At 40.0% G+C, this 21,292-nt stretch overlaps 1 protein-coding gene and 1 long non-coding RNA gene across 2 annotated transcripts in view; one reads left to right on the top strand and one right to left on the bottom strand.

Annotated features, from left to right (window-relative positions):
• Positions 1-1,021: 1,021 nt before the first annotated feature.
• On the bottom strand, positions 1,022-21,009 carry RFK (riboflavin kinase). Its single transcript, XM_084628414.1, has 4 exons — positions 18,136-21,009; positions 11,802-11,953; positions 8,846-8,948; positions 1,022-5,040 (listed from the first exon to the last, which is right to left on the bottom strand). The coding sequence occupies exons 1-4, from the start codon at positions 18,563-18,565 to the stop codon at positions 4,910-4,912; spliced, it is 816 nt and encodes a 271-aa protein (XP_084484540.1). The 5' UTR covers positions 18,566-21,009; the 3' UTR covers positions 1,022-4,909.
• Positions 18,511-21,292, top strand: part of LOC311520718 — a 39,954-nt gene continuing 37,172 nt past the window's right edge. Inside the window, exon 1 of the long non-coding RNA XR_014711676.1 lies at positions 18,511-18,598. This is a non-coding gene — a long non-coding RNA (uncharacterized lncRNA). The remainder of the gene's footprint in view (positions 18,599-21,292) is intronic.

The following is a 21,292-nucleotide window of genomic DNA, read 5'->3' as shown; positions in this document are numbered from 1 at the left end:
GGGCTTTGCTTCAAGATTGCCACATACAGGACTACTCCCCTCTTAGGGTTAGCTTAGGCAGCCCTCAGCTCATCTTGCTGGCTTCCGAGAATCCCTTTTTTAAGCACTTAACTTTCCCCATGCATTGTATGGGAAGCCTGGGCATCGAGTTTGGGGCTGTGAATTTCACAGGGAAGCAGGGCACCAGGGCACCTAGGCATTAACTGGTGCAACATCCACCGTTGTGTATCTTTCTCTTAGTTCCATTATCAACTCTCCTAGGCCACTTAAGCACTTTGAAAAGTTTAAAATACCACCCAAATGATCAGTTCTGGCATATTCTGATTTGTAAAAGAACTGAGCTGCTTTCTAGATGTGGTTTTGAAGTGCTCCATCTTCCTTCAACTAAAATAATTTGAATCCTGAATTGTTTGTTTTGTAACAGAATGCTGATCACCACAACCATGTTTGTTTTAGTGCTTCTAAATTTCAGATTAAACCCTTTGAATGTTTTTTTAAAAAAAATCAAAACTAGATGGTAAATGTGGCGGACACTGAAAAGCATCACTGAAAGCAAAAGAGTCTCTGGTTTTAAAAGGGCTCTCTCTCTCAATAGAACCTACAGACCCTAGATGAGGGATCAGGGCACTATTGTAGTAGGCAATGATTTAAATACATAAAATAAAGGACTAAACTCTATTAATGTTATCTAGCAATCTGGAGAAAAAATTGTAATTAAGCCATCACTTGTTCAGTTTTCACTAGTGAAAGAGACATTGTTGTCATCCATATAAAAAAGAAACAGCAAACATCAATTTTGATTTACATCAATGCGAAAAAGGGTAAGATTTGACCAAGTGAATTTTTACTAGGTTTTCATTAAATATAATCTGTTCTTGTGGAAATACTATCCAGGAAGTAATATTAGCTTCAGGTGAGTACAGTGTTAGTTACACAACATGGCAATAAATCCTAGACAACAGAAATTCTGTGAATAAATAAAACCTAGTCCCAAGAATTTATGATAGGGATGGGTAGAAAGTGAAGATATATAATTTGCCAAATACTGTAGTAGGAAGACTTGCTAATAAAAGGTGACTTTACATGTTGTTGTGGAGTCTGCAGGGACTCTTAGAAAACAGCCTGGAATTTTAATAAACCTTTGGTGCAAGATTCCAAAGCACATGGGTCTGCAGTTAGCATGGTAGCTGTACCAATCGCCATATGTACAACCTCACTTCTAAGCAGTGTGAACAGGATTTTTCTTCCTTTTGTACAATCTCATTGCCCTCAACACAAAAAATAGGTAGGGCACTTTCATAACAAGAAAGAGTGGTCTGCTGTCTGCAAAGGAGTCAACTGAAGTAATACAAAACCCAACTTTAACAAGTTGATTTTATATATGTAACACACACACACACACACACACTAGAAATTACTAGTCACCAGTGGTTCTCAATGTTGAACATTAACTACATAAGCAATTGTTAGTTACTATCTTAAATCAGGCAGAAAGAATCAAGCAGTTATTGCACTTTATTCAAAGTTTTCAACATGTGCTAAAAATGTACACATTTTGCACTAAGCTAACAATACCAATTTTATCCTACCTAAAAGCTACTGTTCGGTTTTTTTTTCCTTTTGAAAAAAACAAAACATATATTGACTGGTCCCTACACTAGACCAAAGTTTATTCAAAGACAGCAGTAGATTTCAGAAAGACACTAACTCATATTTGGCCCAAAATGTAAACTGTGAGAAAGTATTTTGACGGTTCTTTTAAAATTCTAAAACATTTTTAAAAAGCCATTTCCCTTGCAATGTTTGTAACCCAACTATTGCAGCACTGGGAAATTGAAAGTGAAAACCACTGAACAAAGTTTTCATTGTAGAAGCTGAAAGAAAGACAAGTAAACAAGCAGCATAAATAGTGAACAGTTGACAATGTTTTCAGAACATGCCAACCAATATGTAAAAATTATTTATACCAAGCAAGACTTTTCACCTGAAAACATGAGACAAACAGGAATATAACTGTTACCCAGCTACAGTTCCTTTTTTAAAAGTTAGCTTAGATGTTGTAACAGTAGAATAAGCAAATACAAGATTTGTACTTTTATATTAGTATATAGTACAAAAATATAACTGTTCATAAAGCTTCTGTTGTACTAAGTTGTATCAAACTTAAATAACTGATATCCAGCAAGTACATAACAAAACACAAAGGCAGAGAGATACTTTGAGACACATTTATGCTCTCAAAAACCAACCTCAAGACACTACTCTATATAAATCAGTCTCACTTCCAGTTGTTTTATATAATTAGCAGTTCAAGTTCTCTCTGCTCAGTGCAATGGTTATACATTGTGAAATGATTCTTGGACATTAGTGTTCGTTACCAGTTATGAACAATTGTACTCAAATGTTTTAAGGCACCTTTGTTTCCTAAAATGGTAAACAATTCCTCAACTGACACATGAAATCATTAGCAAAAAGTTTACAATTGTTTAGTTTTAAAACCCTAAACTAACAGATTTACTTTTCAATACGACACCTTTTCCTTAATAGTATATATAACTGGTATTTTGTTCCCCCAGGAAAGAAAGGGGGAATGTGAAATATCAGAATTAACTGGACATATTCATGCAAGAAGAAAATCCTCCCTTCACTCCTTCATTTGAATTAAAATGTATCCCTAACAGATACCCTTCCTTCCAACTTACAAGTCTGAATTGTTGTGCAGAGTGTAAAAAGACAGCTTACACTGAGTCTTATAGTAAAATGCCATTCACATTAACCATTCTTTTTAAACAGTATTTTCTACTGCATGTGATTTCTCCCAACTTTGAACAGAAGGCAAATGAGAAATTCTGAAACTTCTTTGGAAAATTCCAGACAGCAGTTATGTCAAGAATTTTCAGTGTGCACTCTGAAAAGATAACAAGGACCAGCTCAAGTACTATTTACTTTGAAAAGTGGTTATGTACCACACCTCCCTCCTCAACCGATTTAGATTCTTTCCTCTTTCATATCAACAGGACTGTTAAGTTCCAGTTGCAAGATCTCTAATTGGTGATATGCAAATCAAAGAATTCAATTTCATTCTCATGGCAAGATCCTCACAACTGCTCTGGTCTCTTTACACTGCGTGAGAGAGCCAGAGCCAGAGAAGCACAAAGGGAACCTAGAAGCCCGTATTCAGAGAAGTAAGGATTCCCAGCACAGGAACTGAGGAAGACAGCTCTAAGTCTGACTTCTGAGAACCCTGAAATAAAAGGCATGCTGGGGATGGGGTGTGTCAAAGCAGGGGTTACAGCACAGCACTGCAGAGATTCTGGACAACACTGCAGTGCACAGGGCAGTCCTTGGTACAGCTGTATATTACAGGCCCTCAGCACACTAACTTACATGAAGCATCATTCTAGGCCCAAGGAGCAGCCCAGGATCAGGAATGCAAAACCCCCAGGTTGAGACTCCAGAATGAATTTGCATGGCTAGTAGTTAGAAGGGACAAAATCACATATTTGTAAAAGAAGCAGATTTGATCTGGAATCAGACTAGAAATATGAAGCCCCATTTTTATAGAATCTGCTTGGAGTACAACCACAGTTTAGATAATATGGCATTTGTATGCATGTTTATGTCTTGTATGGCAAGAGAAACCATAATTATTTACTTTTTACTGAAATGTTTGTATTTTGAATTTATCCTCTTCACATAGTGTCCCAAAAGCGGCTTTGTTTTTTTCTTCACATAGCGATTGATAGTGTGCTTAATCATTGGCACCACGCAAGCTGCATTTGGTGCAGGATCCAAGGAAAGGGTAAAACATAAAAATGGCTTAACTTCCCAGTCCTCAGGTCAACTGGGGTGGGTTTTGTCCACAACATAATCTAAAGAACAGCCTCAGTGTTGCTCTTGGTTATGTCCAGCTGCAACAGCCCCAAAGTACCATTGTAGCAGCTGTCAATAGCCAACGCGCAATTGCTCTGGTCCCCTTTCCCATCCTAGGTGGCTACAAGGGCACAGGCCTGGGCACAGGTCTCGCTACAGTGGCTCCACATCATTTGAAGATCTCTTGCACTAAGGACGGTTTTCAATCTGCTTTGCAATATCAGAGTTACACAAATTTAATTTAGTAACCTAGATCTAGCATCTTTAAATTACTTTAAATTTAGTGAGCTGTTATTCTAAAATGAAATCAGCCAACTCACAATTTGGCACGATGGGATTTATATGTATTTTTTAAAATAAACAGAAGCATCCATTTTAGGATTCAGGCAATGCTTAAAATAGGGAGCATGTCACTAAAATGGAAGACAGTGCAATTATTTTACTCTAGTGATAATCTCTTCAAATAAAAATAAATAATTTCAATTAATGCCAGTTTCAAGTGTAATATATGCCTACTAAAACATATCAAAAATATAATCTCTACAGTATGCTATTCTTGCTACAGATGATTTCCACATCACAGACAAACCTGTAGCATGATCACTATTGGTATTTTGTAAATTAGTGGCTGAAGTCCAGATATAAGGAAAATGTAAAAACAATTGGAAAGCAGTAATGACTGTCCACTCTAATCTCATCACGAAGTCTTTTGTCTGTAGCCAATATGTACACACCATTAATAGACAAAAAGACACTAGTAACTTTGGTTTTGAGTTTCATATGATCAGACCTGTGAACAATTTAACATGCTGAATCACAATGTTGATTTTTAAGGAGAATTTAACATTACTTTCTACTCCCTTGCATGACAGATTTAATAATACATTAGTTCAAACAAAGAAGGCTAACACAGCTGTTTTACAGTGTTTTGTTCACACACAGATTTCACTTAACTAACCAGATACAACAGCTGAATACTAATGAGAGCAGACCAAAGACAAGAGTACAGTAAAAATAAGTGTACAAATGACCTTGTTTAATGGCCATTTACTAGTTTGCTTTCTGGCATGTGGAAGAAGTTGTCTTCTTTGAGTTTCAGGTGTTCTGGTAAGTCTAGTTTTCTATTCGCCTCTTCAACATCATCTTGAATTGCTGAAATAAGTGCATCTGCAAAAGGAAAGTTTACATTTTATATTTTTTAAAAAATTCAGACCAAATACTAAACCATACAATATTGAGAGAGAGTGCATATGACCCAGAAAAAACAGACTGCTATCAGTAAACAGTTCAGGTTCAGAGACAATGTTCTTTTTAGAGCTGCGCAGAGGATGGAAATCCCATATCAAAGTATTTTGAGATTTGGTTTTGTTACTATTCAGAAAAACCAAAATTTTCAGAATTGCCCATGAAAGAGTTCCCAAAAAGTTCCATTTCAGCTCAAAACATTTTGATTTTGACTATTTTATTCTAATGTACAATAGAAAAAAAACCTGGCAAAGTTCAAACAAAAAATGTTGAAACAAGATGTTATCAGCATGATTGGAATTCTCCCTTCTCCCAGTTTTTCCTCAAATAAAACTTCCACAAAATGAACGGTTTCATAAAATGTTTCATTTTCAGTGGAAATGCATTCTCAAATGAAAAATGGTCCCACCTAAGTTTTTCCAACCAGCTCTAGTGGTAATCATTAATTTCTTACTTAGAATTTTAAACCTACTCTTTCTAAATTGAAAAAGAAAAGTGTAGACTTACTACATATTTCATTAGAAGTGTTTGAATTCTTTATACTAGATTCTTTTAAAAACTATGTCTTACTGTAGATGTAAGATTCAGGGCCAATGGGGGGGGAAGGGGTGCGGCAGGGGGGCCATTTGGCCTGGGCCTCAAGTTCAAAGGGGATCTCAAATTTAGACAGTTAATTTTTTGGCATTTGATAAGTTTTGCAACTTGTTTTTATGCGCATCCCTATCGGACCAAAATGTGATACTCTTTCACCGTAGTGCTGCAAATTTAAGCAAATAAGAGATGTGATATGGTAAGACAATTTTTTTGTTAACTGATATAGATTTTGTCACATAAGAGTTATATTTTCATTAATATTTATGAACATTTTATATCAGTTCTGATAGCACACGATTAGACAGTGATGAACGTGTCCGCTCAGATCAGCTGATTATATAAACAAACCACTACTAGTGGCTGGTGCTGGATCAAGTGCGTGTTGAAAGGTAGAGAATTGTCACATTTTAGTGTCTTTATAGTTTTACATCTAGTTGACTAAGGAATTATTAATGTGTGAGAATTCCTCACTATTATCTTCATATGGTAGCTAAAAGAGGTGACTGGTTGGTTGAGCCCTAGCTTGACCATCATCACAGGCCATCGTAGTCTACAGGCCCAGATTCCAGGTGAAAATTTGCGAGGACAATCTTGTACAGTGAGTTTTGAGAGGATTCACGTTTGAAATTTTTGGACATTATCTCTCTGTCTGTATCCATGTCTGTGTTTACTATATATATCATCCCTTTGTCTTCAGCTCAGCCTGTTACATTATATCTGCGTGCTTGAGTTTTGATTCAGTGATAAGGATAATAACCTGTCTGACTGTTTCATTTTGTGTTCTTAAGTAGTATTCCTTCATTTTAAGTCTTTTCAGCATTTGTGTACATGTTTACAGTAGAAGATTTCAAGTGTAGATAAGCTACTTATTTACAGCAAAATATTTCAAGTGTGGATAGGCTACATATTGACCAGATAGATCACTATTAAGAGGAAATCTGAAAGTGGTGCGAGCAAGAGACGGCGAAAACAATCAAGTGAAGCAGCAGCTAAGAGCTCAAAGCCAATAACTTCATTTCTCAAACTACTGGAAAACACACCTTACCCAACAAACAATGCTACAGATAATGAAAACTCCACAACTGCAACAGGTGACATTTCAATGCCAATACTGGATCATGAGGACAATAGTCAAGGAGATGTGCCAATAGTAACAGATGCAGCAGAAGATCCTGTGTACGATTAAGAAACCCAACAGCAACAGGAAGATGTAGATCTTACGCAGAAAGAGCAATTCATAAGTACTACAGGTTTGACACTGACTGACATTGCAATTATTGTCAAGAGCAATGCTACCCAAATGCCATCTTTTCTTCAAATTAGTTGTTTTGAAATTCCAAGTAACATTCCACGAGATGCTGATAATCGTGCTTTCCCTACTCATCTGCTGACAAAAACTCTTCCAAATGGTGAGACCTACACAGGTGACTGGTTATGCTGGAGTACGGAAAAACAATCTCTGTACTGTGCACCCTGCTTCATTTTGAACAAAAGTGCTCCAAATGCATCAGTTCTCTGATCAATCAGGATGGAGCATCAACAGAGGTTGGAGGAAGTTGAAAGATGGGTACCATCACATGAGAGTTCAACATCAGGTAGAAATCTCAAGAGGCAGACGTTGAGCAAACATTAACAGTTACATTGTCAGAAGAAAGCGAATGCCAAAGACTAGCTAGCCAGCCAGCCAGCCAGGCACCCAGTCACCCTTAATGTACACTGGAGCAGAGAGATTACAACTTTCCCTAACGAGAACACGAATTAAAACTTCAAGTATTTGGATGCATGTTACAGATACCACTCTCTCCTTCTTATAAGGTGTGCCTTTTTTTGCTTCATTATAATGAAAAAGGACTACATGAAGATGCTTTTCTTCCCTTTTTTTTTAAAAAAAAAAATCTTACAATAAAATCTTGTTTTTCCAGGGTTTTTCCTCGAAGTTTCTTTGGAGGATCCAATAAAATTGGGTTAGAACTGTCTCAGCTCTTAACTGAATAGATGAGAATATGTATCTTTAACAAAGATCTTTACTTCTCTTTGCTGAGCATTGGAGTCAAATGTGTGTTAAAAGAAACTGAATAAAAAATATCCTTTCCTCTGTCATTTTTAAAATTTATTTTTGTTGGTACATGTAAACCCTTAATCTGAAAACCATGTACATCTGGAAGCAGTGCTGCATTATTGTCATTACCAAAACTAGGAGCATCTAAGGATTTCTGCACTCAAAGAAACAGTTTTCCAGGCCAGAAGGGACTAAAAAACCAACAGAATATCACCCCATCATTTCTGTATCAACCCCATAACTTCTGGCTCATGAAGACAAACCCTACTATGTGTAAACCTGTCCAGATTATACACAATCTGGCACAAGACACATCTAATGGGTGTTGCGAATAATTACTTCCAAGACTTCTCTCTCGGGTACTGTGCAGCAATGATAACAGGAGGAACAAATAGTAAAAAGCCCCTGCTGAAATGACACCAAAGTGAGATATCACCATTATCTCCACTGTATTCTGAAGAGGAGTAAATCTAAAATGTGAAGCCTCTCCATTTGTCACAAGAATCAATCGCACAAAGGGATGGAATCTACCACCTGCTGATATATCAGATTTGCAACTCCCATAACATAGGAGGTTCCATGGCAAGTTCTGTATTGGAAGAGCCAGACCAAAGAATGAGGATTCTGTTAGGACTACCACTTTTGAATAATCAGTTTAGATTTTGTGAAGGAGCTGTTCTTCAACAGATTCAGAGATACTTCAAGGTTCTGGGAGTGACATCACCATGGTAACCCAAAAAAGAATAATTCAGCCAGGAAACAGATGTGCAAGATGACACAGCTTGCAAGTATATCTGTTTTCTGTATTTCTCAATATTCCTCAATTCTTTTTTTTAATATCAGAAAAGTAAAGCCCTCTTTGTTGCATTCAACCTATCATAGCAAGCGAAGACCATATTTATGGTTTAAATGATCCACTTCCAAAAGCAGATTTACTTAATTATCAAAAGTGAAACAGAACACAGGAGGAAGGCAAATCTCTGGTGGCAGTGAACTGCATAAATCATCAAGGTCAGGCTAAAAATCTTTAAAAACAAAACAAAACAAAACTTTTAGGGAAGCCTTGATACTTACCTAAGGAATCAAAGTTTTTTTCTGGTCTGATGTACCCAATAATGACTATACTAAGAATTTCACCATAAAAGTCTTCTTTGAATGTGTGGATGATGTGCGTTTCCTAAAGAAAAAAAAAATCGGATAGTTATTTTTGTTTTCTCTGTTTCTCAAGAAAATTAGCCCAAGTTACTATTACCAACTACAAAACAGGAAAAAAAACCTGTTTTATCCCTGCCCCACATCTTAATAAAGTTCAGTAACTTAATTTAACATTTATTATGCATGTTTAAGAAACATGACAGAAAACTGTTAAAGTAAACTGAGCATCTTTGAAGCTTCAGTAAGCATGACAAGAGTCTCAACCATTAATTTCATGCTACTATGTCCAAAGAACTACAGTACATCTCCATGGAGTGGAAAACACAGCACATGAAAAGATGGGAGTTGTCTTACCAAGCAGGGAGTCAGTGCTAACAAGCCAATTCAATTAAGGTGAAAGTGGCTTATTCTCAACAGTTGAGAAGAAGGGGTGAATACCAAGGGAGGGGAAATCACTTTTGTGGTGCTAATGAAGCCAATGCAGTTAAGGTGGCCCATTTCAAACAGCTGACAAGAAGCTGTGAGTATCAGCAGAGGGAAATTCCTTTTTGTAGTGACCCATCTAGTCTTTATTTAGGCCTAATTTGATGGTGTCCAGGTTGCGAATTAATTCCAGTTCTGCAGTTTCTCACTGGAGTCTGTTTTTGAAGGTTTTCTGTTGAAGAATTGCCACTTTTAAATCTGTTATTGAGTGTCCAGGGAAATTGAAGTGTTCTCCTACTGGTTTTTGAATGTTATAATTCTTGATGTCTCATGTTGTGTCCATTTATTCTTTTACGTAGAGACTGTCCAGTTTGGCCAATGTACATGGCAGAGGAGTGGCTTTTAGTCCACGAAAGCTTATGCCAAAATAAATTTGTTAGTCTCTCAGGTGCCACAAGGACTCTTCATTGTTTTTGCTGATACAGACTAACAGGGCTATCGCTCTAAAATCTTAAATGTATAGAGTACCTCACGATACCGTTAGTATCTATGACTGAACTTAATGTTTCTTGAATCAAAGAAGCACATGCAACTAAATGAGGACCTAGCTGAAATAGCTAACAAGCATGACAATTTGAACAAAGCACTTCATTTCTCAAGCAAAATCCTCATTTAGTTATGTCACTGAAAGTGGTCCTAATCGGCATTTCATCAACACACTTTAAATCCATTGTCCAAAATCTAATTAAAGGAAATGTATAGCTAAGCATCATCATAAGACATGCCAGATACAAATGACCCATAAGCTCCTCGAGTACCTTCATGTACATGTAAATCAAAAGAGACAAAACTGAAATTACTGGGTCACAGACATTCTGCACAAATTTCCATTCCTATTAAAGTTAATTTAGAAGAATATTATGGGTAAGAGTTTGAACTTTCACAAACTGCAGCAGCTACAGTGTTTTAGCAGGTGAAGCTAGGTATACTAGCAACAAATGTACTCAACAATTGTATTTGTCTTTGCTTACCAAATATGGTTTTATTTCAAGTTACTCCTACCCTCTGCATACTCCTGCAAGTGTACTATAGGGCTCTACTGTTTTACTGCAAAAGCTTTTAAAATACCACTGTTCTTACTGCTGCTTGAAGGTTATTTTATTTTTTTTTTAACTGGTTAGTGTGAGAAATTTCTTAAGGTGTTTTGCTCTTCAAGAGCAGGAATCCTACATTTATGAAATTTTTAAGAATAGGAAAATTACTTATGTTTTGATTTTTTACCATCATTGTCAGAATTCCAACTACCCACCCATTTCATATCAGGTTTCAGGATTCTAACGTAGTAAACTGCCATCTAGCTTTATATTATTTCCATCTTTGAAATAGTTCCTTGAATTCTGAAGAAATCGTGTGTTATTTGAGAAGCATATTTTAGGGATGCTTTTGCTTCTTGCACATTTGGGAACTGAATGAAGATTCTAGAGAGAGATGAAAGAGTAGCAGCTGGAATAAAACTTAGAACAGGGGCTCATGCCTAACTGCCTGTGATTTCAGAATGCCTAAAATGTAACTAGTTTTGCTGGTTCAGGCTAAGAAGCCAGGACCCAAGAGAAAAAAAATCCTACACAGATGATGGTATAATTAGCGGGCATGAGACTTTCTGTTCTTGATAATATTTGAATTCATTTTTAGTTTATTATACTGATTCTGCATAAGAGGCCATAATATAATATAATATGGATTCAATTACTGATCAGAGAACATACTGGAAGAATACCAATTATGTAGAAAAATCTATTAAGCCATACTAATTTTTTCTTTTATTTTGAAGTGCAGTTATACTCTGAAAATTAACAGCTATCATTAGGCTTTTACTCATTTATCCTATTTCCATGTCTTTTATAATCAATGTGCTCAATTTACTATTTAAGCTTACATTTATTTTAACTGGCAGCATCAGATTTTATCAATTTAATTGATGATGCAAGAGGTAAACAGGAACATGTCTTATTCTTCTATGGCTGCATGGACTCTGTCTACTAAAAAGAAAAGGAGTACTTGTGGCACCTTAGAGACTAACCAATTTATTTCAGCATAAGCTTTCGTGAGCTACAGCTCACTTCATTGGATGCATTCAGTGGATGCATCCGATGAAGTGAGCTGTAGCTCATGAAAGCTTATGCTCAAATAAATTGGTTAGTCTCTAAGGTGCCACAAGTACTCCTTTTCTTTTTGCGAATACAGACTAACAAGGCTGCTACTCTGAAATCTGTCTACTAAGAGACTCTCCTCTCAGTATGTAAATATAAGACAAGTGCCACTTTTATGACTGGAAATGCAATATCTAAATACCATTCATTCAGTTTATGGAGCAACTCCTGCTCCTCTTACTCAAGCCAGTAGTCTAGTTAGTTTATTATAGCCAAAATACCACATAAAGCAGAATTCTTACCACTGATTTCTTTACGTTCTTGTAGTATGGGTTCCAACCTATACTCAAAACCATTTTATGCACATCTCCATTTCCAACACAGGCCCATCCATAGTATATACCAGTAGAAATATCTGATGGAAAGCTTTCGACGACTTGCTCAGAGAAGTTAGCTGCAAAATCGAAAAAAGTGTATATTATATAAATCAAGTGCTCCATAGTACAGTAAACAGCTTAAAATATACTAAAAACTAAACTCCACTCATATCATTTGATATTAAATGACACAATGCTCCACTTAATACAAGAATAAGCAATAGGAAAAAACAGCTTCATAGCCAATTAGCACACTGGCTTTGTGAGATATCCAAGATACCACAGAGTTAGCAGATCTATGTAAAACATAGTTCCAAGTTATTGTGTAGAAATGACCTTACATACACCAACCAACCAGGCTGAATTAAATGCTTTAGCACAATCAGGGAACCTGGCCATAGTCCCATCTGCATTACAAACAGAAGCCAAACTGTAATGCCGTCAGGATACAGCTACGTTAAAAGACGCAAACACACACACACACAAATCATTAAAGTGAAATTAAGACCACAGGTACCTATCAGTGGCTTGAGTGTATACTGCCTTTCAAAATGATTCGTTAAAAAAAACTCAGATGTTATAAGACCAACAGCTTAAGACTGCACTTGTAAAACAAATCACCAAGTTATTTTAAAGGAATACCCTGACCTCTACAAACAAGCCTCCTATTCTCTCCAACTTTTCCATCCCTGAAGATCTCTTAATAAAGAGGTGTCAACACTCATTTAGGCTGAGTGTTACAGTGTGTGGTGGTGCGTTACTCAAGCCTGACTCAGAGTCACCGTCGCACAGCTTCACATAAGCCATGCCCAATATACACTACTTCCACACTGGTAAAGCAGCAACCTCTGTTTGGTGCTGGGGATATATCCCAGGGTTCTTAGCACCTCACCAAGTGGAACTGCTCTAGAAATTGGCTTGTGGTATACGGTGGGAGAACTCATCTCCTTCCTAAACTCCTGTGCAGAAGTATTTTAGTCTGCCATGTTTAGCTGAGGCACTTCCTCCTCTACACACTCCTCACCTCTGTCCACTTGAACCGGGGGACAAGCCATGGATTCATTAGATGAGCTACTCCTGTTTGCAGGAGAGTTATTTATGCAGTGAAGTGGACATTTGGTGAGTTGCTGGATGGCCTTTTGGAATCACTTTCTGAGATGCAGACTGTGGCAGGACTATTAAGCCAATTCATTCATCGCAGAGTGGACAGACATGGTGAATGCTGCAATTGCTGCAGATTCCCCATGCGCAGACCAGCACTTCTGGTGCAAAAGAACTAGCACAGTGTGATGAGATCACATTGTCTTGGAGACCTGTGATGACCTGCAGAGGCTCCAGAAACAGACCTCCATGGAATTCTGAGGTTGTCCCAACCCTCCCAACCCTCCAGCACCAGATCACTCAATTGAGGGAGTCCTTACCAACAGAAGCAGGTTGCAATAGTCCTTGGGAAGCTTTCTACCCCCCACTGCTAACGGTCATTGCAAAGCAGTTCAGTGTTGGCAAGTCACCTGTCGGATTTGTAGTAGTAGAGATTTGTGAGTTAATTAACATTGTAATTTACCAGTGAGCAGTGGACATTAGAAGTGTGCCTGAAATAAATAGCGTTCTTTCAGATAATGTTGTTCCCAAACTGCACTGCAGCCATCGATGGCACACCTGTGCCCGTACTTTGCTTGCCATAAAAAGTAAGAAAAAATGTCATCTGCAAAGAGTACTGCTCCCTGATTTTGCAGGCCTTCGTTAATCAAAGAGAGACAGGTCCATGAGGAGGAAGAGGACACTGTCTAGAAGATGGCTTGGTTTCAGCCTTCGGCCAAAGCTAACCACACTCCATTGCATACACCATCCTCCACAGTGATAGTTTTATTGGTCATAACCCAGAAATCCTTCCCTCTTAGAACAAAAATTATCCCGTGACAACAAATATGGCAGACAGCACTTACAATGTTACAGATCCAAAATCTGGCCCTACACATCTCCTTCTCCAGGCTGTCCCACACGTCCATCCCCAAATAAGTTCTTGGAATATGGATCCAGGATGTTCAACAGCCAATCTGGCCGAGTAAGCTGAACTGGGGCTTTCAGTTCTGTGGTCTGTTCCTGGTATCCATCGTGGCCCCATTCGCTGCCGTCCTGCATCCCTTCCTTCAGTCTGATAATAAGACCATCTAGATTCAGAAGGATGTCCTAGGAAAGAGTGGGCTCTTCAGTAGCAAGTGCCTAGTCCAACTCCTCATAGAAGGAGTATTTAGATGCAGAGGGCGCATTGCCTATCTGCTGTTTCCATCTTTGCCCTTGCAAATACAGCTGCTTCAGGTGCCTGATATGCTCCCTACACTGGACACCAGTCTGGCAGACACTCACTTCTGCCAAACTTTCAACATAATCTTAACAGTGGATATTTCTGGAGCTCCTGCTAAAATGATGGTCCTGAGTGTACACACCAGTGTACACACCAGAAGTTAACTAGAACCTCACTGTGCTCCTCTGGCCAGCTAGTGGCATGCTGGAGGTAAGCCATCTTCTATGCTGTTTAGCATAGCTAGTCTGAGCTTTGCAAAAACTGGAGCAGCACATGTATAAACTGAGGATTAATATCATAGTACAGCAATGTGAACTGCCAGTAGCTTCTCATACATAGAGGGAAAGTAGGAAATGAGTAAGTAGAAGGGCCGGAATATACAGCTATAGAGAATTGAGAGAATGGTAGGGGAGGACTACCTAGACTCAAAGTCAGGTACCAGTGCCTTTGCTACCTTCACGCTGCAAAGTAGGCAGGTCACAGGTCAACATGTGATCTGACCCATACCCCAGTGGAGTAAGCCAACTCCAGACACATCTAAAGGCTTGGAGTGTGGATGAGAGAGGATTTGGGCAAATACCACACAGGGAAATCTGCAGTGTAGATGTGCCATTAAAGAAGTTCAAATTTTGTGTTTAATTATTATCTGGTCTGGGATATGAATTCAGGACTTCAAAGACTTCCTTCACTACATTCCCTGATATCAGTGGGAGATTTGGATAGAAATCAAGATCAAGTGTAACTAATTTATTCCGTACTTTATTGTCACAAAAAATATTACTCAGGGCTCGTCCTGAGTTGATTTGTTTAAATTAAATCAGTCCAGTTAAACCAGTGCAACGTGTGCTGACTATTCACGTAACTCAAATTGCATAGCTTAGATCAGATTTCCCCTGTAGCGTAGACAAGGCCTAAGATATAATGACAGCTTTTTAAGGAAGCTTGAAAAATGCCTATCCTCACTATACGTAACTGAAATGCAAATGGCTGCTTAAATTTCAGTATTTTGCTAATCTGATAACCAGAATATGAAACTAGTTAGAATAATTTTTGTTCATAGTTAATTTCTATTTCCATTGTGTATTTCACTCCATTTGTTCAAGGTAAACATCACAAATTAGTACACTGAATGATTTTAACCTGACAGGATATTCAGTGTACAGCTTAATATTTTAAAGAGACAGCCTGAAACATTTACCAGAATGCTTCTGTGAAACTGCTTCTGGTATTTTTAGCATTATGTCCTAAGTCTGTGCTTTAGGAGTGACACGGTAAAAGCACAAAGTTGTTATTCTTGGCTAAACGAACTCGACTGATTTCTGTGATGCAAACTTTTTAGTTACTGATTGAGACCAAAACATCAATTTAACATTTTCAAAACATGCAAGTATTGTTTGTTTGTTTGTACAGGACCAGCACTAAGCTAAACACTGGGATAGCCTTTTAGTAAGTTTAGGAATGCATAAAGCATTCTTTCAAGACCAATAAAAGTCACCAAATGAAATAAAAATGTTTATGGTGTTTAGCTTAAAGGACTTCCTGGTTTTATGTTACAAAAAAAGAATGACCTCTTTTCCCCCAGTACAGGAAAGATCTTACCAGCCCTAAAGCAGGGCAATGGTACAGAGACCCAGAAACTAAGGGCATGTCTACACTATGGGCGCAACACCAGCACAGCTGCAGCTGTGTGAGTATAGTGTAGATGTTTCCTACAGTGGAAAAACTCCATCAATGAAGTAAGAAACCCAAGACCACAAGCAGCTGTAGCTACGTTGATGGAAGAATTCTACCCCGGGGTTAGGTCAGCTTAACTGCGGCACTCAGGGTGTGAATTTTTCACACCCCTGAGCAACATAGTAGTTTGATCTAAATTTTAAGTGCAGACCATGGCTAAATCAGACAAACGATCACTGATTAACTGTAAAACTCCAACTCATCTAAGTGTTACAAATGAGGAGGCCTTGCCCAGTGCTCTGCCTTATGTTTCTACAATAAAGAGATTAGTCAGCTTCCTTTTACCCGTACATAGTGACATAGATAATAGTGTTGCATTTCTCCAATTCTACAGTTTTGCTTTCACAACACAATACATTTTTTCTTCTTGACAAGCTACTTCCATTAGCTTGTTACTGGGAAGTTAACTCCCTTTTTTGTGATAAATAAAGGTTAACCAGAAAAGAAAAGCATCTTCCAAGTTGAAGAAATAGAACTTTTATCCCTCACTATACATTTGAGTGTATGTGGGGGGGGGGGGTTTGGGGGGAGGAGGAGGATAGGAATAAGAACACATGAGGAGCCCTTGTTTAGGTAGAAACTTTCCCTGCCCCCAGGAATTCTCTGCATCAGAGTCAAAGTAAGGGGAAGCTAGGGGTGAAATCCCAGTTTTATTTAAATCAAATAGCACCATGATGATATCCCAGCTTTCTGAGCAAGCTATTTTGCAACTCCTCCTTACCTACACACATGCACTCATCCCAATCTCTATAGAAAACACCTTCCTTCCATGCCACAAATCCTGCAACTAGGACAACACTTTTGAAAAAGCAAGATATACACAGAAATTTCTACTAATTTGACATTTTAAAAGGGGGCATTTTGGATGCAAGCCTGTCACCAATTTGTGCTGGTACCTAATCATAGCATTAAGCTGGCATGGTAATAGGGATCATGGAAACAAATAAAGCTAAACTCCTGAGTGAATCACAGATCTTCTATGGCAAATCCTAATCAACTCTAGGAAACTAGCCTGTTGCCAAAAAAAAAATGGTTAAAAAAGAATGCCCTTGAAGTGATACTCAGAACAGTTTAATTGCTAACATTAAGAAGATAATCCCTTTTCATCATATTACAGAAAGCATGCTTGACCTTGCCTACATAAAGGAAATTTTGCAGAACTTTCCACTGCTGCCAGGACTGGTTCAGTTTCTCCAGTATTCACAACACAAGATGCTTAGTGTCCACAGACACTATTTGTGATCAGCATTGGAAGTATTATCATCTAATTCTGTTTAAGGCACATTTAATCAACATGGAAATTAAAAACTGGTGGCATGTCTATGCCAGCTCTCCCAACGTTCCTGACGCAAGTGGAGCTAACCAGTGTTAGTGACTGTGGGAAATAGTTACAAGATTTCCCTGTGGTAGACTGTAGACAGGCTGCCTTAGTTCACTCTAAACAAGGACTCTATACATAAACAAGGACAGTGTTCAACACAGGTTCAGATAAAGTGGTGTTGTAGTGAATTCTTGCGTTACTCAAGCCAAGCCAACACTACAGCTTTTGACAGGATAGTCAATGTCAGGTAGGGGTGGAATTTTTTTTTGCACCATTTCTATACCAGCAGAAGCCCTAGAATAGACGCAGGCATATCAGTATAAAAACTCTTCTGCTGCAAGAGCTTATTTAGCGCACAGTATCAGTATAAGCTAAATCAGCAAATGCACTTTTTGACAGCATAAGCGGTCTCGACGCTAGGCAGTTCCTGGGTACACCTTCGCCGGCTGCTCAAGCGAGGTTGGTGACGGGGTGGGGTATTTTCAAGCACGGCCATTTCTGCGCTGCTCCCGCTTGGCGCTGCATTTGCCCACCCACGCAGGGAGGCCCCCAGACCTCAAGCGAACTGCCTGGCTCCCGCGCCGCGAGCAGCGCCATCACCGGGGCCTTACGCCAACAGTGATGCCAGCCCAGCCCCGCTCAGCGCTTTCCGGCGCACGCGCCGAGAGAAGCGATTCGCTTCCGGCCGCTCACAGGGCAAGTAGCGACGGTGGCCGACAAGCCGGTGTTGCGACACCAGTAACCTCAGAATGGGGCGGGTCACTGACGTCAGGGTTACTCCCCCTCCGCAGCGGTCACACACGGGTTCCCCCCCCCCGAGCCTCGGCGCCCCCATGCCCCGCAGGTAAGGGGGAGGGGGTGTCACAGCTCGGGGCGAATCCCCTAACACCCGCACTTACCGGTGGGGATGCCCAGCTCCTTGGAGCCTCTGCCGAAGCCCCTCACCACCTCCCCACGGCAAAAATAGGGCAGGTGCCTCATGGCCGCGGCAGAAACAGACCGGCCGCCAGCGAAGGGTCGATGGGGGCGAGGACGGCTAGCACGAGAACCGGCCCCAACGGCCACCAGCAGCGGTTCCCGCGTGTGCGTGCGCGCGCGCCTCCTGAGCGCTGCCGCTCTTTCGTAGCGCGAGGAGGGCTGCCGTCGCGTCGACTCGCCGGCTTTGAATGAATTCTCAGGCGCCGGTGCGGAAGGGGTGGGGAGGGGCGGACACGAGCCGCGACCTACTGGAAGGTTCCAGTTTCTCCGCCGTGGAATCTTCCGGATTCGCTTCTCCCCGGTGAATGGACTGGCCCAGCCGCGTGTGGGAGGGACGCCGCGCAGACTCATTAGCCCGCACGCATCCTCCCCTCCTCCCCCCAGGTGAGAGCGCCGGGTCCCCTCTGCCTCGGTATCAGCAAGGAGGGAATGGGCCTCGCGCCAGCCTGGAGCCTCTCTGCCCTGCCCTGGCGCGGCGCCTGGGGGGGGGGGCCCTGGGCTAGCCCCGGAGCCCTGGGCTAGCCCCGGAGCCCTTGTCGGCTTCTACTCTTCTCTGGCCGCCGCTACCCTGAGCAGGCTGCGCCCAGGGGCTCCCGCGCCTGCCCTTCTCCCGGGAAGCGTTCAGCTGACTCCCCCGGCAGCGCAGCGGCGCCGAAGAGGCTTGGATGGGAAGGGGGATAATTACACCATTGCCCCGCCGGACACTTCACTCAGCATTTTGAACCAGCTGCTCCAGCCCGAATCCAGATTCTCCAGCTCCAAAATCCCAGGCCAGTAGCGCTTGCGTCTGGTACCTGCACACAGAGGCCAGTCTGCTATGGTACTTCGCACTTCCCAGGCCTCATGTAACGGTCTCTAGGCTAGATGCATTCACACCACCTCTGTGAAACAAGGCTATATCGTTGTCTACAATATTCAGAGGTGTAAACTGGAAAACAGAGTGGCTATATCTAAGGCTAACGTCACACAGCAAGTCAGTGGCAAAACTGGGAAGAAAACTCACATATTCTACCTCCCAGACCCATCTTTTAACCCAAAACTATTATTTTTTATTTATTAGTATTATTGAATTGAGTGTTTATTAGGATGGGTAGGATTATTCACAGAGGGGAAAACCAAGTATATCAAGATTGTGATTTGCCTATGGTCACCCCGAGTTTGTAGCAAAAGTATTACAATCTGCTATCAATTCTTGTGCTTTAACTACAGGAGCATTTTTGCTTCCTAATTTACATTTAGAAGCTTATCGCTAGATCATATCTTCATGACATTCTCAGCTTGTATACGTTTTTGTTCATTTATACCCAAGGGTCTCAAACTGATGGTGTATGTAGATGTGGGGACATGTATTAAAATGAATTCATTTCAGATGTCAGAAAAACACTTGGAAGAAGAGTGACTTACTAAAAGAAAACCGCGCCAGGGCAGAGAGGCTCTCATTATAGTGGTACAGCAGCACCACTGTAGTTAAAGTTAGATCTTGGCATTTGTTTAAAGATCAACCTTCCTGAGTAGGCAAAGTGACAAGCATGGTTGGATTTCTTTAAAAGTTGGTGTGCCCCAGCAGAGTAGGGTTACTGACCCAAATTTGGAGTTATTTGTGCCAGGTGTAACCCTCTTCCCCCATAGCCATTTTTAAAAAGAGTTTCTAGTTGGGAACATTGCACAGCACTAGAGATCAAACTATTGATGAGCTATGGGTCAAAGTGGTCTCAGTCTGACAAGTTTTGCCCAAGGTAGTGTATGGCCCCTACTAAATCTTTAGGGGACCCAATTGAGCATAAAGAAAAATTACATTTTTTTACACTGCACATTCTCCAATACAGAAAAGTGAGTAGAAGTTTCCCTCACTACTATTTTCTGTTCTGTAAAGCTTGACTCTTGTATCTGAACAGTTAGATTATTTTGAAATTCTGTGTGGCTCATGAAGGCTCTGTGAGCTCACCTTTCAATTAACTTACACCTAACTATATATTAATCAAAAGCCCCACAAAGGAGTCATGGCTGGCAGTTTTATTTTTTGGGGGGAGGAGGGAATAATGAAACTATTTGAGAAGGAAAACATTAGACATGCTTCCTGGGAGGGAAGGGATGTAGGGGGTAGTGGAGAGGGGGATAAGTGGAGATGGGAAGTTGGTGCTCAGAAACAGGCTGTGTAGCCTTACCCCCCCCCCCCCACCACACACACACACTTTAATATGGTCAGCACAACCTATTTCTCCTTAACCTTGTTCTCTGAAATGGCTGAACTATTTTTGTTGTGCCTTTCCAAAAAATTCAGTGTGAGGCAGACACCCAGCATGGGAAACTTCATTCTCCAATTTTTCAAGATGGCAAAGCTCTAAATCAACTGAAAACAGTCCTAAAGTGGAAAGTGTTCAGTAGGCTGCCAGCTCTGTTTATTTTTCATAGCTAAGTTGTTTAGTACAGTCGTCCTTCATCCAAGTGTTCTAAACATTAATAACTATCAGGCTCCAAAAAAATGTACTAAAAGGATTTAGGACCCAGTTTAGCAAAGCACTTAAGCACATGCTTAATTTTCAGCATATCTGTAATCCTATTGAAGACAATGGCACTACTAACTTGATTAAAAGTAAGCACATGTTTCAGTGCTTTGCTGAATTGGGGCCACAGTTTGGCCCTTTTAAAGTTGTGTATTTGTCACTGGTGGTTCTGATTATCTCTTAAACTTCATCCAATGAAGTGAGCTGTAGCTCACGAAAGCTTATGCTCAAATAAATTGATTAGTCTCTAAGGTGCCACAAGTACTCCTTTTCTTTTTGCGAATACAGACTAACACGGCTGCTACTCTGAAACCTGTCATAAAAATACAATACTAAGAATCTGAAGAAAAGAACATTTTTCAAATGAATTCAAAATAAACTATCCCTTGGTAAAATGAAGTGTAGGAAATTCAAAAACAGCTTTATAAATAGGGTTTTAAAAATAGTCAATTATGCACGCAACTACAGTGACTAAGCTCAAATGCTGTATTATATATAGAGGCACAAAATAAGTGAATACATAAGTGCATGTGTATTTTTAAAAACAATTCCCTAATTGATAAACATACATTTT

The sequence above is a fragment of the Lepidochelys olivacea genome, assembly GCF_965140295.1.
Source record: "Lepidochelys olivacea isolate rLepOli2 genome assembly, chromosome: 5".
NCBI lineage: Eukaryota > Metazoa > Chordata > Testudines > Cheloniidae > Lepidochelys > Lepidochelys olivacea.
The sequence above is the reverse complement of the archived record's forward strand: the minus strand, read 5'-3'. Positions and strand labels throughout refer to the sequence as shown.

Excerpts from the sequence above, each read along its gene's own strand:
- RFK (XM_084628414.1), bottom strand. The coding sequence starts at position 18,565 with ATGAGTCTGCGCGGCGTCCCTCCCACACGCGGCTGGGCCAGTCCATTC. Across the intron at positions 8,949-11,801 it reads AGAACGTAAAGAAATCAGTG|GAAACGCACATCATCCACAC; the intron begins GTAAGAATTCTG and ends TTTTTTCTTTAG. Across the intron at positions 5,041-8,845 it reads AAAAAACTTTGATTCCTTAG|ATGCACTTATTTCAGCAATT; the intron begins GTAAGTATCAAG and ends TTCCTTTTGCAG.